Genomic DNA, 27,648 nt, shown 5'->3' with positions numbered 1-27,648 from the left:
AGACAAATAACTGAATACATCATTAAGTAGCAAGCTAGACCAATAGCAGTGCTGACAGCAATATATTAATTTCTACCTCCTTTTCAGCAGCTGAATTAAATACTGCTACCCAAGAAGAAGAACACAGAGAGATGTGGCTCATCAGTTTTTGCATGTGCTTCTGTATCGTGCCTGCAAAAATGTAACTTTCCCAAAAGATTAGTGCCAAGTCCTCCTCAAACACACTGCTGATCTGTAGGTGCAACTAATTTACCTTCACATACTAATTGGGTGCTTCTCTCAGCAAATGGACATGCCTAATAAGCCATTTCTGGACACAAAAATCTGATTTGTGCCCACAATCATGATAACTAGGAACCAAAATTAGGCATTGGGTTTTGCAAGCCTTCCCCTTTTTATCTGTAATGCCTGCTTTTGATCTAACAAAAACATTAGAAGCTGTGATGCTCTTTAAAGGCTCACTTGATGCAACTGGTCCAGATCAGGCATAATTTCATACCCAAACATTTGCTAATGTTTGCTGAATTAGTGTTTTCCCTCATTTTTTAATAGACTTTCATGGTTAACATGCACTTGGCTGAGATGAGCTTGACAACACACCTCTTTTTCTGTGATTGTCTGCTGAAACTCTGAGCAGCCTTTGGTGTTGTCCACCAAACAGACCTCTGCCAGCAGGAAGCATATCAGGAAAACATGAAATACTTTCAATAGTACCTGCTCTGGCTTGATGGGCTCAGTCGTTGTGAAAATGTCGGAATAATGTTGCCTCTCGAAGACACGATCCAACACTTCCAGCTGCTGCTGGGTGAAAAGGTCTCCTCGCATCTGTTTCCGAAGAAAATCTCTGCTTGGGAGAGAATGGCCATTTGGCACTGGAGATTCCTGAATACCTTTCAAAGATGAGAGAGAAGAGGAAGAGTGAGTAGTCACGTCAGTGATGAGGCCTATAGAACAGTGTCTCATTTTGTCCCTTGAAAAGATGTAGGCACTACTATGGTGATGTTGTGAAGACCTTTTGAGAGGTTATGTGTCGCTGGAAAACGCACTGGACAGCCAACCCTCAAGCCATCAATGATTTCACACATAATTTAAAGGCAGGGCAAAGGATAATGGTCCCATTTCTTCCTTCATCACTTTTACTGCACTACCTGAAAACCTGTCTGGTTCATGGTTTGCATGCAGGAGGACACAGGAGGATAATGACAGTCACAGTAAACTTCAGTCAGCTCCCATACACTCTGTCCCCCTTCTGTGCTACCTGCAAATCCTGCTCAGCTCCATCCTGTGCTGAGCTCTGAGCTGTGGGAGCACCCATGTTGGGAAACACAGACTCTCTGTGCAGCACCACCAGCAGCACTGCTCAGGCATTCCCAAAACACAGCCTGCATTGCACAGAAGTGGGACATCCTTGGGCTGAGTTACCACTGCAAAACCCTCAAAAAGGCCTGATCCAAGGCACTGTTCTGACACTCCAATTCACTCAGTATTTCCTGGGTTTACCGGCAGGTTGCAAGCCTGGGCTCCAAAGGCAGGTTTTCCTATCTTTTCCCTTTGGCAGAGAGCTTCAGCAGAAGTCATAAGTGACAGCCATGAAAAGCCATGAGACAAGTTTGAAAAATGTTTAGATTGGCAGTCTGAAAAGACTTCAGCAATACAGGGGCTTGTTTCAATTTGCTTTTTGCAGATTCACAGTGGTTTCCTACTTTTCCTTCACCTGTCAGTTGCATCTTTTATGCAACTAAAAGCTGAGGTCTGCAGTATTCCCAGAACTCCAGGAGGTGGAACTCCAAGAACAACAGTAAATATCAGATTTCTTCTCCAGATGGCAACATCAGACTAGACAGAAGGAGGAAATGTTTTAAAAATAGAATCTTTCTGCCAGAATAGTTTTGAGGAGTAGAATTCAAATGCATCCTTAACGGCAAGATTTCCACGAGTGCTGCAGTGGCTTACAGTCCAAGAAGTCTGCAGAGGAATAACATGACCCAGACCTCCTCTGGCAGACGCTACATCAAGTTTTTTGATGGCAAGTATAGAGGTGGTCTGACAGAAGTGATCTGTGCAAAAACACCCTGCTGCTGTAGACATCAGTTTTGTCCACAAACATGTACTGGCCATCAGTAACATGGGTGATGCCCGCTGGACAAGATTTTTCACAAAGGACTATTGATTTGAGATCATCCTTCAGCACAAATGGATTTTGCAGAATATCCTGCCTATCCAGAGAACTGGGCTGCTGTAAGGCAGAACTGTCAGACTGGGGGACCAACACAGGGAAATATGTTTTTCAACCTCAGTTTCTAACACTGAACTTAAGCAGAATACTGCTTATACTGAACAGGCATTTGATGTCAGCAATTAATACTGGAAACTTCCTTCTCTATTTCAGATCAGCAGTTTTGGTGACAACTTAATGTTTAACTTTTTAGAGAAAGTCATGCAATTTTATCAAGGCTAGATGATGATGGCTTTTGTGAAGTGCAAGGATAAGTTTATTCAGAATTTGGCATCAAAGTTAAAGCTTTATGCACTTTTGTGATAAAGGGCATGATGAAAGGGAATGAAATGATACAAGACATGACATGACCTGGAAAATGTTCTTGGTGATAACAGTACAGTCTGTGCACTGTTTGTACACCCAGAGATCAGGTGTATAATGAGATCTCATCGTGTTTGAAAATGGAGCAGCCGTCCCACCTTTCACCATCAGTACTCTTATTATGGAGTGCAGCTCCAGATTTTTGGGGTTGAACACACTGGAGAAGAGGAGGCAGATGAAGGCAAAGCCTGGGTCAGCAGCAGCAGCCAGGGACAGGCACTGGGGGAGCATTGTGCTGGGATGGGGCTCCCATCCCAGACCCCACAACACAGCACCCAGAGGGGCAGCTCAGGACAGGCACAGACAGAGGCACCATAATGTGCCCGTGACACCAGCTCAGCCACATCCATCTATCTGTCTATGCCAGCTGTCCTTCCTGCAAGGGGCAGTGAGGCAGGGGACCACCCCTGGGCCCCTGCCACCTAAAAGCACGAAGAAGGGGAGGAGATTATCTGCAGGAGAAATCCACAGGGAAACACCACACCAGAGGAATCCATAAGGTAGCCAGCACATGATGTGCCTTTCTGCAAGTGATGGGCAGTATGGCAGGAAACAAAATTATGTGGAAATGGTAGTGGGGCTCTGAAGGGGTTTGGTCTCAAGGTCAGGATTTGGTACTATGCTGGAAGGGTGACCTGTGCTACCAGCCAGAGTGGGCTGCCAACACACAATCCATACATCCCTGCTTTCCATAGTCTCCACTTGCCATCCCGAGGAGCTGAGATGGGATCAGTCTCCAAGACATGCTTCCCAGTACAGTCCAGCTGTCTTGGGATGAGGATCAGTGCATGCCTGGTTTGTGCCAGGGAGGGACCTGGGCAGGAGTGGGACAGGTCTGGGACATGGGAGTAGCTGTCACTGCCCAGAGGATCCAGCACCTTCATGAGAGGAGTCTGGGAACCACCCAAACGTGCCTCATCCCCATTATCACCCACTCTCCACACTCCATGAACAAAGGAACAGCTTGTACTTTTGCACCATGTCTACCAAATTCAGACCAACTGCAGGTAAGTGCTGGATTTTGTCATAGAACTAAAGGACCTCCTGTGCACTGCACATGACACACGGGAGTTTTGAAGGTCTTCAGGATGTGTTTGGCTGTTAGACATTATATAAATGTGAGAGAAATACCATTAACATTATACATTGTTTAAATACACTAGAATGCCTTTGATAATTAAAACACAGGTTTGAAAGAGTTTTGTGTTATAAATAGGCTCCAGGGAGTGGTAAAAACATTTTTCATACAATCAATGCATCCACATAGGAGGGTTATGTTTTGTTGACAGTAGCACTACATGTGTACCTACCTACTCTACAAAACAATTAGTTCCCAGTTCAATGGCATCTTTCCAGAATTGCTAATGAAGAGCACAGATACGACATTCTCCTTAGTAAAAAAGAGTACATACTTTCAAAACAAACATCCCATCCCTTATCTCTAGCAGGTTGTGCATGCGGGACAAGATGATGCCGTTAGATCACAATTTTCTGAACTACTTTGATGAAACCCACCCAGATGTAATACATCCAGACCTGCCATAATGGCCCGAGGAGAGCTCACACCTCCCCTCCTCCAGCACCAGGCTCCAGCACCTGTCATACCTGCTCCAGCAGCCACCCTACTGTCTGACCCAAGTCCCTCCTGAGCACCCCACCCTGCTCAGGACACTGACTCAGTTTCCCACAAGTGCACACAGCTTGGAGAGCGATACCATCTGTGACCTGCATCTGAAAGACTCATCATGTTGGGGACACGTGTCCGAGCGACACCCCCTCGTTCTGAACTCCTTGGTGGGCATTTGCTGGGCATGGGAAAATGCAATCCTTTCTCACTCTGAAGGGCACGAACACCTCCTGCCCTGTTTGCATCTCACCTAGGAACTGAGCCATGGTTTCAGAACAAAAGCCAAACGTGCTCCTAAAGTAGCTGGCCTGCCTTGGACATAATATCAGGTAAGCAAAGATTTTCTGTGGCTGGCCAAAGTCTGAACGGCCTAGGAAGAGTCTGGGAACAGTTAGACATAGAACAGGTCATCCATAGTCTTGTTGACAAAAGGCTGTCTAAATGATGTGGATGTCATCCAAAAATTATGGAATCACTGCACAATTCCGTTCAGAAGGGACCCCACCCACCATCCAGTTCCACCCCCCTGCCATGGGCAGGGACACCTTCCACAAACCAGGTCACTGAAAATCCCATATGGTCTCACTTTGGACACTGCAACTAATACATCTCCATTAATTAAGAGCAACTTATCTTCTGAGGACCTAAGAAAATGGCAAGATCAGTTTAAATAATTAGATAAATTGTGATCCCATTTTTTAACACAATTCTAGGGTTAAATACTCATCCGTGACATGCTTTCTGAAACGGCAGGAGAATATTTGAAGTTCCTAAGTATGGCTAAACAAGAATTTTAGTGATACTCACTATACAACTCACTTGATTTAAAATACTGTTTTTAAGACTAAGGACCAAAATAGGAAGAAAAAAAGACCCTAGACCATATCTTCACAAAACATTAGAGCATGTTTAAAAGCCCTAAAGCTTAGTATTAAAACAAGACAAAATATAGAAATCCCATGGCAGGGAGTTGGAACAAAATGGGCTTTAAGGTTCCTTCCAGTCCAAACTGTTTTATAATTCTATGATTCTATTTAAGTACTGTGTTATAGTGTGAGACAGACCCTGCCCTGGTGCAGGTCCACTTGAGAGTCTCAGTGAGGGAACAACAGCTGAGAAACGGATGCCAGCCCCAAATCCAGCTGAAATAATATTTCCAGTGTTATTAATAATAAAGATGTGCCATGAAGTGTGCATCTCCATGGTAGATCTGTCTGAAGTTAAAAGGAATCTACTGGTTTTCAGGTTGGGTTTAGGGGTTTTTTTGGAACAATATGGTTTTACAGGGCGAATCAGGAAGTGAATAGCTAGTGCCATGAACAGCTCACATTCATAAAGGACATGATTTCTGTCTCTAATTTGTACTGTCCAACTTCATTACCTGTTATCATACCTAATTACGCCACCTTATAGGGAAATGCAGGCTAATTAAGGGAGGATGTTATTCACCACATTTAAAACATTACGAAGCAAATGAAATATTACCAGGAGGCAAAAAGGTGATTTGTTTCCATAGCATGCCTGTAAGTTAGTCCAGAGAAGATAAAGTCTGTTTAATTACAACATGGAAGATTTTGTTTAAAAAGTAAGCTGAATTTTCCTACCGCCTTCTCAGGATTGTGTGCATTTGACAGACAGCTGCCTCATGCTCTCCCCAGCAAAGCATTAGTTTTAGGACTGCATATGTGGTAAGAGATCTTTGTATTTACACTATTTGAGTTTTCTAAGCACTGTTATTTTTTGTAAAGAACAGTATCACTAAAAAGCTTTATATTTTGAAGTGTATCTAGCCGATCACTGTGCAAATATTTTCTAGAGAAATCATTACATTTCACAAAGATGGGTGTAGGTTTTACCATAGATCAAAGTGAGAAAGAGGGGAAAAAAAAGATAAATCATCAGAGATCCAAAAATACTTTTCATTTGGAGAAGATATCAGGCCATTTCGATGGCACTGATAGAGTCTCTTCTCTGTCTCCATTACCCACTGAAGGCAGCCGGAGTCAGGAGCTGACTACGCTAGATTATATTCCCTATAAGGTGGTCACCAATATATATATATATGATCTTCAACCTCTATTGATTGACCAATTTCACAAGCAAAGACTGGTGAAATGAAGCTGAAATGAACATCATGCTTTAACTCATTGAACCCATCAGGCCTGAGTTAATCTCACTGCCCACTGTCTCTGATAGAATTCAATTGATCAATCATGTTTCGGTGATAGTACCATTTCAGTGGCTTATTGCTTCTTCATTTCAAGCCTTGACCTGTTAGACATACTTGGACCAGCTCAGCTCCTTCTGGAGACACATAGACTCACATCTGCTGATGACAGCACATTGTCCTGCCTCTGGGCTTGGGAAAAGTCTGGGGAGTGCTGCTGAACACTCCCACCTTTGCCTTCTGTTTTTACATGTATTTTACCAATTTTGCAGTCAGGATGGTGTGAGGACATGAGGAACCCAAATGGCTCAAGCCCCCTGCCCTCTGATCAGTGCTGGGACAAGCAGGGACATTACTGGTTTGGTGGCCATCTGGCTCCAGCTCTGATGTGCAGCAGAAGCTTCACACGCTGCCAGTACAGAGCAGACTGTGCTGGGGATGGTCCTGACTGGGCACTGCCAGCACACCCACACACCCCACAAGCACAGGGCTGGCCAGGGCTCACCACACCTGTGGCTAGCACTGGATGGACAGTGGTCTTCGCTGATGTCCCACGTGCCACTTCAATGCACAGCCAGCCTGGGTGCATCCCATTTGCCCCCAGCCTGGCCTCCCTCCTGCCCTTTGCTCCTGCAGAGTCCCCTGGCACTTCTGGGAGCCAAGGGCCATTTGGACTCTGCTGCATCTTGGTCCCAGCTGCACTTACCCCAGCCAGCAGCAAAAGCAGGGTCCCTGACTCTTGGCGGGTGTCCTTCACCCCATGCACAGTATCACAGACCAGGCTGCACCTCCCTGGCTCCCCGAGGTGAGACCTCACCACGCCAGACCCCTCTCAGCAGCACCCATCTGTGCTGATGCAGCTGGCCAGCTGTAGCCCTGCACCCCAGCACCAAATTTCCACTGGCTCTGGGGAATAGAAGCAGCAAGACAGAAGGAGCTGAGCCCTCTCATTGGCCTGTCAGTGCTACTCTTCCTAAAACACTCAGCAGCAGAGAGATTAGCACCTTTATCACCAACCAGCCACTTCTGGGGTTTCTTCGAGGAGTGAATGAGCTCCTCTCCACTGTTGGAACATTTGTCTCTGCCGTCTAGGACAGCTGGAAGTCCTCCCTGATGTACGAGCTGAAGCCAGGTTGCACACCCACAAGATGGACGAGCTGGAGCCGTGCCAGTGCACTCACGAGGTGTCATCCTGCAGCGCTGATGCACACCCAGGGTGCAGCTCCACAGCTGCAAAGCCACACCACAAAGCTGGTTATGGGCATCATAACCAACAAAGGGGGTTTTATTTAACAGAAAAAAATTCCCATGACATTACAGCTCTCCTCCTCCTCCTGTAGTTATTTAATCCTGCAATTGCCATATGGAAATTTTGTTATCTATCTCCCAGGAAAGCCCTGCCATCTCCCCCATCCCATGCACAACAAAGGCCTGGTGGGACCTCACACCTTGGCAGCCTCAATGCTTGTGGACCTGACATCCTACACATCTGAGCAAACACTTGTGCAAATAGTGCCACTGAGTGGAGCTGGATTGCTTGTGCACCTGTCCAGGCTACCAGCAGGGTGGACTTTGCTCACGCCGCAAGTCTTGCCCATGCAGGATGCTGCTCTGGAACACCATCCACTCCTGGGGGCTGGCAGTGCCCCGGGGCTGAAGGGGTACCCAAATGTCAGAGCGTCCAGGAGCAGGGCTGGGCTTGCTCTGCTGCCCAGCAGCCCCAGCGAGGGCTGCAGTGGTGGAGGGGATGCAGGTGGACTGTCTCCCACAATGGTGCAGGGACGCAGCACAGCTGGCTGTGCAGATGTGCCCACCCCAGTGGGGGTCCCAGCATACAGGAGACAGGGACGTGTGGAGCAGCATGAGCTGTTATCCTGACTGTCCCTAGCCTGGGAGCTGTCAGTTCAGCCTCCACACAATGCCCTCAAGGAGCCACAGTGATGCCCACGGGCACTAGCCATGTCAGATTCCACTCGAGAACAGTGGCTGAAGGGACCAATGGAACCTCTGCAGGTTTGGTGATTGCTCTTCTGGTGCAGTTTTATATTTCAAAAACCAAAAATTATGTCAGTGATAGCCCCTTGCACTGTGGGGAATTCAAAAGGGCAGAGATGGAGGTTAGAAGGAAGATGCTGAGCAAAACAGAGCAGAAGCCCCAAGCCCAGCCCACAGAGAGTGGGAAGGTGCATCCCCCCATGGCTGCTGAGGCCACAGGAGGCTGTGACATCTGGACAAGCCCCCGGGTCCACAGGACCCCTCAGCCATCTGCTGCATGATGTAGGAATGGGCTTGTATTTCTGTAATTTCTATAACAATTAGTAGGGAGGTATAACTACAGTAATTACATAAGTCATGACAAGTTCCTTAACAAATGATTGCAAGAAACTGATTGTTTTCCTAATCTATTTCTGTAAGCTGTGTTCAGCAGCAATCTTTAGAGACATGCACTTTATATCATATGTTGCCAGCTCAAAGTACATTTTTAAATGCTCATTGATGCAATTTTAACATAGTTTATACCTACTTCCATACCGTGTCATAACACAACTCTTCATCACTTCTTTCAAAAAATAATTTCTAGCTATGCTTAGGAGACAAGGACTAATGCAGGTTACAGATGAAACTATGCTCTGTGTACCTTTGGAAATGCTAAGCAGGGGGTAGAATGAAACAGGGTTTAAGGTTCCTCCCAACCCAAACCATTCTATGGGATTCTATGACTTGCTGTCCTTATGGAGCAAAGTGCAGCAAAAAACAGAGCAGGAAACAGACCTGTAGGAGCCAGCAGGAAGTTTGCACACCTGGCATTACACACCCTGCAACAGCTCAAGCCTGTGAAGATCTGGAAGAGGTTGACAAAATTCTACCCTCCCAAGGAACTGGCATTTGATAAGAAAAATATGGACTATGCTATTGTTATCAGTCAAAACTCATCTTTCCCTGCAAGCTTAGAACTGCAAAGCAATTTTTCAACCTAACACTTTGAATTCTTCACAAATGACTGTCTGGGAAACTTACCCAGAGAAGATAAAAGTGGCGAAGAGCTCACCCACATCCAACCCACATGATGAGCCCAGCTGAGAAGCACGAAGAGCACTGCTGCATCCCAGCAAGCTCTCCCTGGGGGAAGAAGCCTTCCACTCCTGCACTGCCAAAGATCCAGGCAAAGCTCCTGGGAAATGCAGAGAACTCCCAAACAGAGATGCTGATCCTCCTAAAATGCAAATTCGTAGAAAACATTCAAGCAGTACCCCTAAGATATGACAAGGCTGGATTTACTGTAGGCAAAGGAGGGAAAAAGACTGTGGAGGATGGAGCTCACTCCACCAGCAGCACGGCTGCTCTGCGCTGTCTCACAAGTGGAAGGTGTCTGTTCACACTTCCTACGTGATTGTCCACAAAGAGCACTCACAAAGAGCTCTTAATACCTGCAGATTTTTCTTGTGCATAAATTAAATATGTCATTTTCCAAAATCAAGAACGGTGGTCTGTAGCCTGCACGTGTTCATGCTTACAATGAAGCAAGAAATGTCACAGACAAATTCAGTGTATCACCTTACAGCTACAATGCAAAACACAGGAATAAAAAGCCATTATAAAATAGAATATGCAGCTACAAATGTTTACAAGTAACACAAAGTACAAATTTAATGATATTTTTATATATTTTATCCACATACATTAGTAGGGAGAAATTACGTTTTAAAGATCATCCACAGCTGCGTAAGATAGGTTTTTACACCTCAAAAATTTGTGTGCTTCCTACACTCAGGAGTCACATCTGTCCATCCATTGTCCTTTGGCTGCACTTCCTGTCTGCCTGAACACGAACACTCTCTGCTGCAGTGACAAGAAGCCAGAGGTGTTCCCAGACTGGGTCCACTGTATCATGCTTAAACAAAGCCCAGGAGAGAGGCCAGGACCCGAGTGCTGCCAGGCATCCATCCACCCCGCTCAGGAACACCAGCACAGCACTGGACTGCCCATCCTCTGCTCTCCTCCAAGCACAAGCAGAAGATGGAAAAGGTCCATCCAACAGGCTCCTGAAGGAGAGAGGCTGAGACAGTTTCTGGATCCCACTGAAGTTGGCTGTGACAGCCAGTGACAGGAGTGAGGAGCGTGGCTGGTGTGCCAGTGCCCAATCTGTGCCTGCCAGCAGCTCAACCTGGGCCACCAGCCACCGTGGCAGTCCTGGTGCAGTTTGCTGCCTTTTGCATGGTCTGGCAGCTCCCACAGCCAGGGAGAGAGATCACCACCAGTGCCCAAGGGGTTGACACTGACAGGGAGTCTCCCCAGCTGCACCTACACTGTGCAGGGCAGCCTCTGCATCCCTCAGCCCCAGCATGCCACTCCAGGAGGGAGAACACAATGCTGCTGCCACCCCTCAGCTCTCACCTCTGCAATTTGGGAGATGCTGTCTGCCTGCACGGGAGGTACTGCGAATGCACGGGGCATGCAGACCAAAATTTGGTGGCATAAGCTGTGGGCACTGGTTCCCTGAATGTCTCCAAGGCTTTCAACACGGTTTCCCGTAGCCTCCTCCCATGCACTCATAGGAACTGCTGTGCTCAAAGAGTGGGCTCACATCAGCCTTATGAAGTTCAGTAAAGACAAATGCAAAGTGTGGCACATGGAAAAACATAATCCAGGAGCGCATCACAGGCTGGGATTGATCCAGCTGGAGAGCATCTTTGTGGAGAGTATCTTTGTGGGGATGCTGGTGGACACTAAGCTCAGTGAAGTGACTGGGGTGCTTCCCTGGCCAAGAGCCAGTGGGATGCTGGGCTGCCTCAGCAAAGTCATCACCCACAGAGATAGAGAAGTCAGCACCTGGAATACTGTGCTGAGTTTTGCACCCCGCTGTGCCAAACAGATGTGGACAGATTGGAGACGGCCCAGAGAAGGGCCACAAAGATGATCCAAGAGCTGGAAAGTTGCCATATGATGAAAGGCTGAGTGACCTGAGCTTGTTCAGCCTTGAAAAGAGAAGGCTTAGAGGAGACCCTATTGCCATGTTCCACTCCTCCACAAGAAGACAGAGACTCCTTTTTTACAAGGAGTTGCGTGGAAAATACGTGGGGAAATGGGTACAAGTGACTCCTGCGGAGATTCCAGATGGAGACAGGAGGAAAACTTTTCAATCAGTCATTGGAATAATTTTCCTAGGGAAGAGCTAGATTCCTCAAATGCTGGGCACTTTTAGGATTTGGCTGAACAGAGTGCTGGACTCTCTTGTCTAGACAGTGCTTTTGCCAAGAGTGGTTGGACGAGATGATCCTTGAGGTCCCTTCCAGCCTGATGTTCTAGGATTCTATATGAAAAAGGCAGTTGGTGAACCAGCAAAAATGTTATATCTCTGTATATGCTTGTATTTTATGGTTCTGCCTTAAATGTTCTGACACACTGGAGATGGAACAAAATTAAACAGCCAAGATTTTACTTTTAAGGAAAAGCAGGGCAACTCTTTGCTAATTGTCATAATTAATTTGTGTCATTTGAACATTAATTATTTATCCTGCAGTAAACTCAGCAATCTACAGTACAACTCCCCTGACGCTGTGCTTATCACAGAGATGCCCTTATTAAGCAAGTGTGGGAAAATCTCCCTGCACGTACTTGTGTTATTTCAAAACCTGCTTTCATTTAGTGGGTCACTTTTTGGGCTGCATCATGGAAATTCTTCCAAACATTTCTTGAGCTCGAGAGCCTGTTTCTGCAGGCTCAGTTGTGACAAAGACACTAGCAGCAGCTGAGATTGACCTCGTGTCCCTTCCATCTAATGAGATAACTGCTCCAGGGAAAAGAATAATAATTTTTTTTAAAAGTAACACATATATTGTTCGTATTTAACTTTATGTATGTGTAAGTATGTATGGAGAGAGAGACAGATAGATAAATAAATAGATAGATAGATGGCTAAAATGTGGCAAATAATTTTTAAAGACTACTGTGTCTGAGGTTCCCTCTCTGTTCCCAGCTGTTGGCAAAACAGTGGTTTGCATGAATCAGTAGTGGTGGTCTGAGAGTAAATGCCTGGTGTGGCAGACATGGGCCTTGCCTCTCTCCATTTGCTTGGTAGTGCAGAAGCCAAGGGTAGGGGGTGTGACTGTGACCATGCTGCAAAGCTGCAGTGAAGGGGAAATTTTTGACACTTTTTTGTATATAAAAGCAGTTATAGATTGAAACTGAATTTCATTTGCAAGCAGAGATCATTTCTGAAGAACTGTGTGAAAAAGCCCTACTGGGGAAAATCCTGAACATGTTGAGAGACCCCATCTTGAGACTTTAAAATGAAAGGTATTTCAGCTTTTCAGTTCAAAATCATTTTAGTGCTTAAATGTAAATTAACCATCTTACACAGAATCATAGAATCACAAATTCAATTACGTTGGAAAAACCCTCTAAGATCATTACCCCACCACTGCTGAGACCACTGCTAAACCATATCTACATGTCTTTTAAATCCCAGCAGGGCTGGTGACTCCACCACTGTCCTGGATAGCCTGTTCCAATGTCTGACAGCCCTTTCAGCAAGGAATTTTTTCCTTATATCCAATCTAAACCTCCTTTGATGCATCTGGAGGCTGTTTCCTCTCATCCTATCACAAAATCACAGACTGTTTTTGATGGAAAGGGAGCTTAAAGCTCATCTTGTTCCACCCCCTGCCATGGGCAGGGACACCTTCCGCTATCCCAGGTTGCTCCAAGCCCCGTCCAACCTGGCCTTGGACACTTCCAGGGATGGGGCAGCCACAGCTTCTCTGGGCAACCTGTGCCAGGGCCTCCCCACCCTCACAGGGAACAATTTCTTCCCAATATCCAATCTAACCCTGTTCTTTGTGAGTGTGAAGACATCACCCCTTGTCCTGTCATCTATCTATCTATCTATCTATCTATCTATCTATCTATCTATCTATCATTTGCATTTAGAAGTATTTAAAAGTAAATGAGCCATCACTCCTCATGAGTGACCAAGCCTGGGCACCAGTCCCTTCTTGCCCACCAGGTGCTCCTGTTAGTTAAGTAAAAGACAAGCCCTTTTCCTTTAAAAAGACTTACAGAATCTCTAGGAGAGGTTCATTATAATTTTTCATGGTGTTACTTCCCCATAGCTACTTGACTTTAATCCTTTTAAGAAGAAAAGAAGCACACTCAGGATGCACACTGGCTGAAATTTTTCTCCCTTACATATGTAGGGGTGTGTATACATAACACACAGCCACGGGTTCTTCACAGAACACACAGAACCACAACCACTTCCCCACCCCAGTTAAAGCCAGTGCTGACAAGACAAAACAACGCAGTGTTTGCAAAAATGACTGGATTGCACCACGTTGCTTCTAGGTAAAATCTCTGAAAGAGACCATTTTTTTAGATAAAAAGAAAAAAAAAAAGAAAAGAAAACTTGTAATGAGTACCTCTGCTACCACTGCACAAGGGTAGTGGCTAGGGGCTTGGACAGGGAGGCTGTTACCCCCCACAGTAGGAAATGAGGTGTCCCTCCACCATCATCCATGCCAACTTCCCTCTCCCTGAACAAAATGTGGCAGCCAAGGACGGAGGGTTTGCTCTGCTACCACCAGTGGGATGAACCAGAAACACACTGCTGGCACCCTGCAGCCTGCCATCATCCCCCTGCTGCCCACCTGCACCAGCTGAGCCTCTCAAGTGCTGCCAACTCCTGTACACCAGTTTGCCCTGTACCTTGCTCTGGAGAAGGCACCCAGAGCCCAGGGGCTACACACCAACTCTAGTGCATTCCATGCCACTGGAATGCGGGCACCAGTCGTTACCATAACACACTCGATTGTTCTCAGCAGTGCTCCAACAAATAAAGCCATTAATTATAGCCTTTCCCTCAGCCACTGTTGGCTGGAGCAGCAATCAATGTGCAACCCCTCATTGCCTGCTCTCGGGGAGCAGAGACAGATGCCATAAAAATGATCCGCAGCCCACGCCGATCCCCGCCGGCGGGCTGTGCCCAGGAATGGCCACCACGCTGCTTTGACACACGATGCTGTATTTATTTGGCCTGCCACAGCCATGGGGGAAGGTATCCCATTAGGCAATTATTTTTATCTTATAACGTCAATTTACTTATACTGATTGGCTTCCTGCCGCCAAATATCAATTAAATTGCAAATGCCTGCTGAAGCTTATTTTATGTCTCTTTCTCTTTCCCCCATTTCCCTTCTTTTTTTCTCTCTCCCCTTTTTTTCTTAAAGAGAGAGAGAGAGAGAACCCTATGTTCGAACATAATTTAGTTTATTTCCCTTTCCATATCTCAAAGGAAAATCTATATCTCCCTCTAGAAGGCCATTTGCCCTCTGTTATTGGGAGCTGAGGTATCACAGCAGTGGGCAATTTGTTTCAACCGACTATCGGCAGCCCATCAGGACTCCTCAGGACCTCTGCCATCTCAATGCAATTGTATCTGGTATTGCCATTTATGATTTGTTTCTAACAGTACCACCAGATGAACAGGTTTTGGATCTCACAGGATGTGCCCACCTCATTCCCTCCTGCCGCAGCCACATCCTGTCCCACAGTGCCCATCATCTGCTGAAGGAGATCTCTGCTTGTCCCACTGGCAGAGACCCTCGTTAGCTCAGGCTGCTGCTCCCTGACAGTTGTGTCTCGGGAGGTGACAGAGTGCTTGGAGCTGCTGCAGGTTGTAAGCTGTTCCAGTGATAAACTGCTGCACGAGCAGGCTTGGACACACGGTGAGCACAGGGAACATGAACCTGTCCAGCAGCTTCAAGTGGGTTGTGCTCACTTTGTCAAGGGGATGGGGGCACACTCATCACCCAAGCAGCACTCAGTCACCTCTGACCTAGGGAAAAATCTAACCAAGGCATGGCATCTGCTGGTGCCTACGCCAACACAATATGTAAGACACCAGCCCCTCACTGCTGCAACCTTCCAGGACCAGTGAAGATGACCAGCACAAAACCCCAAAGCATCATACTTCACAAGCAAACACACAACCCATCACAACATCCTAGTGCCTGCAGAGCCCCTCTGCCTGTGCCTGCAGGGAAAGGGAAAGGGGTGGTACCCTTCACACTAATGGGGCTAAAGGGCTTGAGATGAGCATCACTGATTGAACTGAACATCCCCAGAGCCAGAGACCGACAGCAGCAGTGGAATCTGGAGGGGGACCAGGAGGGTAAAGAGGAGCAGAATTGCAATCAGGATGAACAAGTGAATGCCAACCAGTGATGAAGAGGTGAAATCCCTCAGGTGCAGAGCACACCTGACCCAGGGAGACAGCAGTGGATCAAACCCCCCCAGCCCTGCTGGCACCAACTCCGACTTTCTAGAGCATCCATAGAGGGAAAAGCCGGGCAGAGCACAAACCCAGGGAAAATCAGCTACATTTTCTCTGGAGGCAGAGGGAGACTTTATGCCCATATCTCCATCACTCCCCACTGCTCTGCACACATGCAGGGCCCATGAGGGGGTGCGGAGCACGGGGCACACAGGGGTGCAGAGTGAGAGCCCACACTTTGCCACACGTGCACCTTCCTCCAGCTGAGCGCTGAACACGCAGTAATGTAGCGAAGATCTCCTATGAGCCAAGTCATACCTGTTACATACTATCTGCAATGCATTCAGAAATTCTTTTGCACCTTATAAAAATGCAGGTGAGTTTATTCTGGGCTTTTGTCATGGTGTTGGCAATTACATCCACAGGTTTGGCTAAGGCTGGTTTAAAAACCTGGCCCCGTGTCTTTGAACGATGTGATGCAAAAGGAAGAGAACCAGCTACAGTGAGCACATCAGTGTACACCTACATACCTAGGACTGTCTCTTCATGTATATACACATATTTATATTATGTGTATATACATGCATAGTAACGATCTGTATTCCATCTGTCCATCCATGTAACTATTACCTATGTAGAGATGCTCATAAAAAAAAAAATCAGGGGTAATAGGAAAGACCTCTGCACCCTTTGCAATGGTGATTGTTGACTGGTTCATTCAGTGCCTGATGGAGATAGCATGATTGCCTGGGATGTACCTTGCAGGTTTCTAAACAGAAGGCTCCAGAATCAATTTTGTGGTAACTGGTTAGATGTGACCAGCTTACAAACTCAGCATGGGTGTCAGGAAGCAAATTCAAGCAGCGCCATTATGTTTTTTTTTAAATATCAGAGGTGAGGAAAACCTCCCAGTTGGCAAGCCACAGGACAGAGCAGGGATTAATGATTTTGGCTTGGTTTTGTCTCCAAGGTGACAAATGGGTGCACAGCAGGCATGCTGCCATGGCTGGTGGTAGAAGGCGATGCTGAAACTCACAGTTTGCACAGGAAGATTTGTCTCTCCTGAAGTGAGGACAGTGCTGACAGCTTCCACTGAGCAGGACTGGATTAGCTGGAGATCACCACTTCCTTTGCTGTCCCAGGGGTCTGCTCTGCATGGCAGCCCCATGTCGAGGACAGCCCCAACCCCTGCCCAGCTTCCCCTGCCCATCGCTGCCACCACACCAGCTCCTCTCATGGCCTCTGCAGGAAGCAGTGGTCTTCAAGGGAGGGGCAGAACAGAGGATGTGAGCATCTCAGAAAGCTTGACAAGAGCTTGTCCTTGGTGGCCTATATCAGCCAGAGGCTCCAGCCCCAGTGGTGGCCAGGGGAACAACACCCCACTGCCAAACAAGTTTTTCACTTCGCTGGTCGGTGGAGTGACACCAGTTTCACACTCCAGAGACAAATTACTGACTCGAGGGCCACATTTTCATCCATGACATTCCAGGAGGAAGCGTTCTCAGGGACTTGCCTCAGCTGTGACAAGGCTCTGGAAGTGTGTCCTGGTGTGTGGGAACAAGACCAAGAAGTTTCAGAGGTTTTCACTGATTTGATACACTGGACACTAACTTCACAAGGAACCATGGACAAATTTCAGCATCTTCTCATCCTCACATCCCTTTAAAGTAAACTGACCCCATAAGATGCTATGGTGATCAAACCATCAGGCACCAAATGACTCCACAACAAGGACCACTTGGGTGTAAGAGAGGGAGAACAGGTAAACCAAACACTTCTGCAAACTCAAAGCCACAAACTTAAACAGTTCCAAAATTACCCTCCCTGGATTCAGGCATGCCTATAATTATGTTCCTCCCATTTCTGAGCACCTGCAACAGTCCTGGGCCACTCTCCCCCCTACCATCCTAGGCCATGATGGATGGGGACTGTTCTTTGTCCCCCAGCTGGGGCTAGGCAGGAAAAGACAGGCTCTGCTGTGCCACAAAACCTTGCTATTGCAGAAATGCCACCTCCTGTGTCCTTCTGCCTTGAGGGAAACCCAGGCAAGAATGGGGAAAGAATAGCTAGGTGCCCATTCTCAGGGAAGCAACTGGCAATCCAAGGAATCATAGAAGGAAAAGCCCACTACATGACTATTTCTTATTAGTTGACTTATAGACAAAAAAGTCAGGCACTGTCAAGCATGAAATCTTATTGGGACAATAGAGATGGAATTGCCACTGCTGACAGCAATGTTTACAAGGGCATCATGTGTCGATGCTGCACAGCAGGAAACCAGCAGCCCCGTCTAACTCTGTGAATTGTAACAAGAGACAAAATGTCCCACTTGGGACAGGTAGGAATTGTATCACCAAAAATAACCGCTCGGGTGTAAAATCCATTAGAGGTGGATGGAAAGAAATCCAGAGGAGCCTGGTTGACACAGAGGGAGGCTCCTGAGCCCTCTCCAGCCACAGGAGATAGCAAATATGATCTCAGAGAGATCTCTGAGAAATCACTTGCCAGTGGGTTTGGTAGCTTCCCTTCACCTCCAGCCCAGGAGAGTCTGGGTAAGGGGACCAGGAATGCACTCATCCCCACGCTGTAGACTCTGACCCCAAACCCGCAGGTATTGCTGAAGGGTTTCCAGTCAACATACAAAATATGAGACCAGCTGCCTATCTTCAGGCACTCTGAGGCCTGATATGAGGCTGCTGAGAAACCAGTACTACTTCTGAAGGGTCTGAGTGTTCTAAAAGTCCCCACCACCAAATCTGTCTAACTCAAAGGGACCATATTCAGGATAGACTGGCAGCTGCAGTCCAACATGCACCTAACCAGCTCTTTGTTGTGAGACCTTCCAAAGAATGGTCTGACACATAAATGTCCCAGAGACAGCAGCTACAGAAAACCATATTGCAAGGAAAGTGAGACCAGAAAGAATACCTCAACAACGAAGTTCAACAGTAATTGCTCAGAGTGATAAGGGGCAAGACTAAAGCGTGTTTAGCCAATATAAGACATTTGATGTCTTCACCTGAAACACTCAGTGACCACAAAGCCTTTGATATGCACACTTGTGCACCAACTGCTCACAGCTTCTGTCTTAGGGTTGTGCCTTCTCTCTCTCGTTACACACCAAAACATGAGGAGATACACCATAACCATCAGATGTGGTGGTGTGAGGGCAAAACCAGCGCCCACTCCCGCATAACTGTGTGACAGCCCACCAGGCAAGACCCAGCACCCCACCAGTTACTGCTGCAATGAGGAGAAACGAGACTCTGCTGTCTGAGATGATCACCGTTTGTCCAAAGCTGTTCTTACCGATGTCTTCTTACTGAAACTTTATTTTCTTCGTTTTTTTTTTATTGTAAGTTGATGTGACTCGTGTAAAGCACCTGAAAGAAGCACCTTCCCTCGAGATCATTACCACAGGAGCAGCATCTGAGGCCTTTGGCTTGCTCTGTTCATTCAGAATCTCTGAAGTCCTGGTCTATTGGTGAGTGTCCCTGCCCATGACAGGGGGGTCAGACTAGATGGCCTTTAAACGTCCCTTCCAACTCAAACCATTCTGTGATTCTGTGACTCTAAGTCCTATGAGAGACATCTTTTCACTGGCTCTGTGCCTGTTTACAAGATGTTGGAGTACCACAATGATGGGGCTGCCGGAAGTTTCTGAACAAAGCAAGCTCTGGTGAGAGCTGCACATCCCTACCCAGCCCGTGACCAAAGAAATTCAGAGCAGTGGATGCAGCCTACAGATACTTTGTTATGGCAGCACCCCACTACAGAGCTACAGGGAAGCAGTTTTATGAAGATGGAATGTCCATGTGATAAGAAAGCTGTTACATTTCACTGATGTTAGTCCCTGATTTCCAATCAATCCCTGATACTCAGATCAGCCAGATCAGCCAGATAGGAGATTTTAACTGGATTTCCTTTCAACACAAGGGCACCTCATATGGGCATCCTTGGTTTCCAATCTCCACCTATAATGTGGATCTGCAGCAGCAAAGGAAAACCAGTCTCCTGCTTGATCCATAACCCTACAGGAATTACTATAGGTATATGTTGACTACAAATATCTCTTAGCAGAGCCTCAGATGAGATGAAACATTAGGAAACTCCACACTCCAGGCTTATAGTCATGTGCAGAAGAAAAGGCATTGGTTGCTTTCAGAAGATGAACAGCTCTTCCCATCTCTGAAGTCATGGGCACTGTCACACGGACGATTGCTGCCCCAGAAGCAAGACTCCACAAGAATGAGGAAGGAGCAGTAGAGGCACCTCCAGGTATGCTCCAGCCTCCACAACTGAGGCTCAGGAAGAAAACAGAGATGGCAAAGGCCATGGCTCTGAAATTGACTCCATGCTCAAGCGAAGTTGCTCCAGCATTACCAGTGAGGTGCATTGGCACAAGTGCTGTGCTTGCTCTTGTCATGACAGGAGAGCAGGAGTGCAGAGAAACACAGCTCAGACCAGCTGAGACAGACTACCCAGAGGTACAGACAGGATAGAAAAGGTCCAGCTGAACATCTGGTTGGATACCTGGTGCAGTAGAAGGTGTCTCTGCTCATGGGAGGAGGGCTGAACTAGATGACCTCTAAGGGTTCTTCCCACACAAACTATTCTGTGATTCTATGAATATGAAATGGGGAAACAAGTTGAAATCAGTCTTCTTCTGAAGTTCATCAAAACATCAGTGCAATACTTCACCTATCAGACACACATACATGCTATTGGAGCAGGTAGGAACACTTATCTCAAGATTTTCCCAACTTAGTCTTCCTTTTCCATCTGCAAAGTCTGGTCAAGTAAAACAATAATAAGAAGAGGGATTTGGCTATTTGCAGCGCATATGAATGTCCCAAAGCTCCTGGTGATTGCTGACGATGGCAGTTGCTGCTCTGCCTGGGCTGCTGGATGTCTGGGACCCCAGAGAGCCCCTGGACAGGCACAGGCTGCCCGTGCCTCAGGATGTGCACACAGCCTAAGCACTGGGGGTGATGGCAGGTTGCCATGTCCTGCACACACTGGCTACACTTGAGCCAGTTCATATGCTCTTAAAAGCATATCTTCCCTTGTGTCCATCTACAGTCCCACGGCAGAGCAAGACCTGTCCCGGGATTTGTGCTCCAGCAGAGCACTCAGCAAGTGCTGCATTTGTAAGCACTACAGCTCTCTGAGCTCTCTCGTGTTCTCATCACCACGCCACGAGAAATTTACGAAGGGGTTTTTCCTGACTTCTGGCACATCCAGGTAATACAGACAGCCTGCAAGTATGAGTCCAATGCTCCTGAGGACTCAATATGACCAGCTATTCATGTAACTAGCTGAAAACCACACAAAGTGCAAAATGCAGTCACCACGTCTGGTGTAAGTAAACCCAAATAGGATTATTCTGCAAACACCATGACAGGCCAAAATGGGCAGGATTCAATCAATATTGCACAACCACCTCTAGCAATGAACAACCCTCATGCAAACAGCACACACAAAGACCATGGGAGACAAAACCTGAACTGAAGAAAGCCTCTTGTCTCAAGACACCTCCATTTTCTGCATCTCACTCATTTTGCACTGTCTGCTTATTAGGAACTTCCTGATTGGCAGCAACAGCAATTACAGCTTAAAATATAAACTCCAGAGCTTCCCAAAGCACCAACAGAGAAAAAGTGGTTTTCCACTATCATTTAGGATTTCAGGAGGCTGTCATTTCAGTCAAGGAAGTAATTCTGACTTTAAAACCCCAGTAAGCTCGAATCAAATCTTGCACCAACTGCAAAAGCAAATTTGAGTTCCTACACGATAATCCTGGCACTAGGGCTGCATTTCGTGCAGCCATTGAGAAGGCAGATGACCTGCCATTACCTGCAGAACTGTTTACTGCTCCCCCAGGGGCAGGAGCAGACTTGGAAGGAGAAGGAAGACCCCGACCAACTCGCACCCCCCACCACCCTGGTGGTCACCCCAGCAGGCAGAACGAGCATGGGACAAGGTGATGGGAAAGCCATTACCTCTTCTGGGGGCAAGGGGAAGCCTGACACAAAAATTCATGATGTTTCCATAGCTCTGGATGCTACAAAGGTGCCAAATCATTTACTTAATGCCATGACATTGGACATTTCGTGTGGGAATACCCTCTGCGTCTTTCCAAGCACTGCCTGCAAATGGCCAGATCTCTGTCTTCCAGGGTAAGCAAGGCTGAGCCACTGCAGCTCCCCTGAGCTCCCCAAACACATTTGAAGTACAAGCATTTGTTTTAACAGCGCAAATGTATGCTGACAGACCCAAGCAAAACTGATGTACAAACGGGGATAAAGGGAAAAAAACCAGCATCACACACCATGACACAAAGCATGTGACCCTTCTCTCACAGAAATACCTCACCCGAGAGCATTGTGTGAAGAAAAGTCACAAAACTAACCAGGTGGACCACCAAAAAGCCAAACAATCTTTTCTTCATTTTGTTCTTCAGTTCTCTGAAGGATCTCTATCAAAAGTCCGTGAAAGTCTGTGAGTAATACAATTTATCCCACCTAAGACAAAACTTTTATCACCTCTCTCTGTATATACACATAGGTGGTAGATGCATTAGAGGCAAATAGATACATGCTCTCTGCAGGTACATAGGTACATACGTGCACTGTGACTGTACCTCAGCATTTCCTCCTCTCTGGATTCTACCAATTTCTCAATAAATCAGAATGATCTTGCTTGTGACTTTTCCACTTTATTTTATATTAGCCTTTATAACAAATATCCATCAAAACTGACAAGTCAAGTCCTTCTTGTCCACAAAATTGCTTCTTCTTTGGAAAATGCATTCCCACAGAAGAATCCTGGCCAGACCTGATACTGGCACTGTCAGGATGATCTGTCGAGTCACCTACCCCTGATCAGAATTTTAGCTAAACCTACATGGCTGTTTTTTGAAAAGCATCTAGCACTCAACAGCTCCTGATGTGAACAGCTGGAACTACAGCAGGGCTTTAAGGAGTGGTGGAAGTCTGGGCTTTTAATTAACATAGCTCCAGGAAAATCCCTGCTCTGCTGAAGCCAGTGGCAAACCCACAAGGCTTCACCCTGGAACCAGAGGAGAGCTCTCTAGAAAATAGGGGCCCCAGGGACTGGATGAGAAGAAATATGACAAACATGCTTGATATGCACACAAGGGAGCTGGTAAACCTCTCACTCAGAAGGGGCAGCTGCGCTGGCAGAGAGTTTTCCTGCACTGAGTTGTGAACAGGTTAGCATCACCAACAGCCAGGGCAAAACCAGCCCATCCCTCCACACCTCTCAGGCACGAGGGCATGGGGACATCCCCCTCTGAGAGCAGCTGCCTGCCAGCCACTGCCATGCACCTGGCCATGCTCATGTCCACAGGGACCCCACAGAAGTCATCAGCTGGAAACGGTACCCCAGAGCCAGGGATGCAGGCAGTCCCAGGCATCCAGCGTGCTTGCAGCTCGGAGCGTCACGGAGCAGCTGGGAACACACTGATGGCTAAGAGCGTGGAATACTTCACTGTTCAACAGAACTGAACAGCTTCGTCCCACGAGGAGTTCAGCCCACAGGCTCCTGACCCAACCAGCAGAGCCTGGTCCTTCCCAATCCACTGTCCTGCATGAGCAGCACTCAGGTGAACACATTGCCCTCAAACATCAGAAGAGCTCAGTCTGGACGCTGAAATGGCTTTTTGTTTCATTGTCATGCATTTAGACATTCAGAACTTTTTCGGAAGCTAAGACTACGTCATTTTAATGCTGCTGTAGCAGAGATTTGAGGTGACTCACGTTTATTCTTTTTTCCCTAGAATTTCATGAGGAATGTCAAAATATTCTCTTTTTCTCTCAAAGACAAAGCCTGCTGAGCTCCCCTTGTTAATGTCTGGTGGCTGGATCAGCACCAATAAGCCCACAGGTGGAGGGTAGTTCTTGAAACACTCAAGGGTTTTATTATTATACCTTGTTTCTGTCCATCTGGGAAAACACAGTTGATGGGCCTGCTATGGAGGAAAGTCACAAGATGCAGAAACATTCTGTTGTATCGATCCTTACTCATGTTTAGTTCTGTTTGCTTTGCTTTTCCCTGTTTCTCTGTCCCCAGACGTGTCACTGACTCGGAGAGATCCTGCTCGCCTTCGTCACTGCCAAGCACTTCACCAGCTGATCTCAACAGGGGCCACAGTACTGGTGTCATTGAGAACAACCTCAGTAGCTTCAGCTGCTGCTCAAGTCAATGCTGCTTGGATACCCAGATGTGCCTAACCCAGGGCATCCCTTCGTGACAATGTGGTGACTGTAAAACAGGATGGTTCTTTAAGATACTGGATTGCATCCACCCCTGGTTACCTCTCATTTCCATTAGGGTCCCAGTCCCTCTTGGAGACTTATCCTCTTAAACAGAAGGCTGTGACCCAAACACCTGGAAATACACCATGTCTGTGATTAAAAGCAAGGCATTTTTCAGAGTTCAGTTGAGGAAATAAAGCACCAGCACTCACGTCATCGCACCAGATGCTGACAACAACATCGGGTTATGATTGGTAAGAATGGAAACAAAACAACTGGTACAAGTGGAGGTCTCCTGCCACACTGGTTTCGATTCCCCAAACTGCTCCACTTCTGAGAAGACTCCATAAAGGTAAATTTGAAGTATAGTCTGCTCTTTGGTGCACGTACTTAAATCTGATAAACCTCTCCTGCAGCAAGAAAGGAAGGGTGGGGAGCATTCCATGCACCACTTGTTGAGGGTGTCTTGTTTAATTTGAGCAGACAGGGCCATAGACATTCTGCTGTCAGGCACCCATGGCTGCATGTAGCCTTTTGCTCTAACCAGCTGCATTTACACAAGGAAAGCACACAGGCCAACTGGTCTAGCAGAGCCCACGTCCCTGCAGGGAAACAGCATCATCTTCTGTGTCACCAGGGCTACACCTGAGCAGTGGCACGGTGCCCCTCCATGCCAACCCCTTTGTGAGCAGACACCAGCTGAGAGGATGCCAGCTTGCACACTGTAAAATCAGACCAGGGCAGTGACAACCCTATAGTGGGTTTTGTTGGGTTTTTTCCCAGAAGCTGAAATTTGATGATCCTTGTGAGTCCCTTCCAACTCATAGGATATTCTATGATTCTATGATTCTAACCATAGCAGGATGGGCCAGATGACATTTGTACCTATGCATTGATGGTCTCTATTTTAGCAGCATAGAAGTAGTGTTAGTTGGTAGACATGACAGACATCCTGAACTTATAGAGCAACTCTGTATGCAAACAGATTTCAGGCTGGCTTGGCTGCTGCTCGTGTTCACCCACTGCCCTTATTACCTGCCAGGATCAGAGATTTCTGCACATTTCTGTGTCAGAAATGAGAATGCCAGCATACTTCTGTGTTCTTGGACTGGGCTAAGCTGCTAAAGCATGTAAATCTCTAAGGGTGTAGAATCAGGGGGCTAGTAGAAGACTCACAGTCAGGCATACACACCCCAACATAACATGCAGTATTTGCTCTAAGGGGCATCATTCCTATGTGGAGGAATGGTTTGTGTTTTGCAAAAAGCAAGGAGGAGCCACAAGGACGGAGATTCTCATGATTATTCCAACTCCTGTTCATAAACCCACTGGCAACCAGTCTCATCTCTCTGCAATGGTACAGGAACGAGCCTCTTTCCACAGCCCCAGGACAGCCCTGACAGCAATCACAGCTGGAGCAGAACACAAATGGCAGCTGCCCTCACCCAAGGCAGGACTCATATACAGATGTGCTCAGACCAAGCAGCTCAAGCCCTACACAGACCAGCAAGCAGAGGGCTCTGCATGAGGTGCAACAGAACTCCTTCACTCAGCATGTCCCCACAGCAGCCAGCATTGCCCCCACACACTGCCCCCGTTCCAGAGAGGTGAACACTCGTGGAAAGGACCAGCAGGCACAGTGTGCCTCTCACAGAGTACAGGGCTGGGCTCTTGGGAAAGCAGGAGTCCTTTGTTGGAGGGATGCCACTCTCCCACAGAGAAAGCCCCAGCTCTCAGTGAGACCCCAGATGAGAGGCACATTCCATGTCTCAGGCATACATGCTTGCTCCAGGCTCTCTCTCAGCTGGGGTCACACAAACGCAGCAGGCACATCACACTTGGGCTTAAGCCCTTCTGACACCTCTCTCACACCTGCACAGCTCTGTGGGGTGGAAATCAGGGCTGTGAAAGAGAGGACTGAAGGGAGAAGGAAGGGTGTGCCTTACCTTACCATGCACTGACCCTTCTTTACCCATCATCCTCAGAGCATACTTCAGAGCACTCCAGAGCAGCCCAGCAGCCTCCTTCGTCCCCAAAATATGCCCTGGTCTCCTATGTGCCCACCTGGGGACGAAGCTCCCTTTTGCCCTCTTCTCAGTGCCTGACAAGGATTATTTAACCCCACTTCAGAAAGCTTTGACTTCCGAACAGAGGATGTTCAGCACTTCCCAAAATATGTACCCTGTCAGGTGTCATTATGAGACCACCTCTCCCTACCCGACCAGCTGTGGCCAGTGCAGTGTGACCTGTCCCTGTGTGTCCACTGGCTGTGGGCACTAGATGGAGCATTCAGATTGTTCTGAATCAGGGTCTTGCTGTCCTAAAACAGACCCCATTCAGGGCAGGCACTGCAGCACAATGACTCTACACGCCCTTATCACCCTTCTGCACCTCTACAGGCCTTCCTTGAGCCGTGGCCAGGCGAATGTGCCTCCACAACACTCAAGGAGGCACTCTGCAGGCAGAACAGCGAGGCTGGTGCCCAGCATCCTCTACTGCTGGAGGTTGCAGCGTCTCTCTGCCTTGTTACAGAGCAGCCTGCTCTTCGTGTCAGTCTCCAGTAGCATGTCCTTTAACCACAAGTGAAAGCAACCGATCCCCCATGAAGACACATCTGCTCCAAGTCCAGATTACAACAGGGAAAAAAATTACACCTTCAGCTATATAAACCAATAAAGACTGTCTGATTTGGCTTGCCCCTGTTGCTACCCAGCAAGCTTCCCACTGGGTTAAAGACTGGTGACATCTGCTAAAAAATTGTCAAGAGTAAGGAGAACAAAACTGGGTAATGAATCACACCAAGTGTTCAATGCAGCTGGAAGCTGGAGGGGCAAGTCCACCCACCTCACCCCCAGGCCAAGGGTAGCTGGAACAGCCAGATGAATGCTGCACAGCAGGTGGTTCCAGCAAACCTGCACAGGGAGGCAGAGCAGCAGGCACACACCTTCCAACAGCCATCAAGAAACGGCACATCACAGCAAAGGACACGATGTGAGGGGTTTGCTGCTGAGGGAGCCTCTTCGAAGTCAGGAAATGGTAAAGTTAACTCTGCCCCCTTGTGCATCTGCATCATGATACAGGCCATAATTAGGTGACATGCTTCTCCTCTTCGTGTCAGAGGCACATACAGCAGATACAACCCAGCTCCCTGTCACCTGCAGCACAGAGCTTTGGGACACTCCATGGGCACCTCACACACACTCGGACCCATCCAGAGGGACCTTGTGCTAAGCGGGATGGGGAGGGGTTACGGATGCTCCTGGGGGTCCTCCCAACAGACAAAGACTTTGGAGTACTTGACTATGCTTCTTCAAATCTGCAGCCATGACCCTATTATAAAAGCAGCTTGAACAGCCTGCTGAGGACAGCATTACTGTCCGGCTTAGGAGCTCGAAAACCATGACTCATCCTGCCAGGCTGATGGGGGTTGCTTAGATATCACGTGCTCACTTCTAGATGTGAACTGGCAAAAGCTGGGGAGGTTCTCAGCCCTGCTTCTGGGAACTGTTTTTGCTTTTCAAGGAAGAACTTCATTCTTTTCTCTGCTGTTAAACCAGAGTCTTCTCACAGGCACCCAAAAACTGGCAGCTCAGGAGACTGCTGTGACACAGAAGCCATGTGGTCTCAACACAGACAGCATCTCTCCTGACCTAGCTGATAAAATACAAAACTCCCACCCTACCTCCTTTAATGCATATATTTAAC

The 27,648-nt window shown here is 47.4% G+C and overlaps 1 protein-coding gene across 3 annotated transcripts in view; it reads right to left on the bottom strand.

Moving 5' to 3' along the window:
- Nucleotides 1-27,648, bottom strand: part of PAX5 (paired box 5) — a 121,879-nt gene that overhangs the window by 78,651 nt on the left and 15,580 nt on the right. For all 3 annotated transcript variants that reach the window (XM_027709064.1, XM_027709065.1, XM_027709067.1), the window contains exon 6: nucleotides 715-890. In XM_027709064.1, coding sequence (XP_027564865.1) covers nucleotides 715-890 — 176 coding nt within the window. The remainder of the gene's footprint in view (nucleotides 1-714; nucleotides 891-27,648) is intronic.

Source organism: Neopelma chrysocephalum, unplaced genomic scaffold (assembly GCF_003984885.1).
Source record: "Neopelma chrysocephalum unplaced genomic scaffold, ASM398488v2 Primary Assembly neopelma1_96687, whole genome shotgun sequence".
Classification (NCBI taxonomy): domain Eukaryota; kingdom Metazoa; phylum Chordata; class Aves; order Passeriformes; family Pipridae; genus Neopelma; species Neopelma chrysocephalum.
The sequence above is the reverse complement of the archived record's forward strand: the minus strand, read 5'-3'. Positions and strand labels throughout refer to the sequence as shown.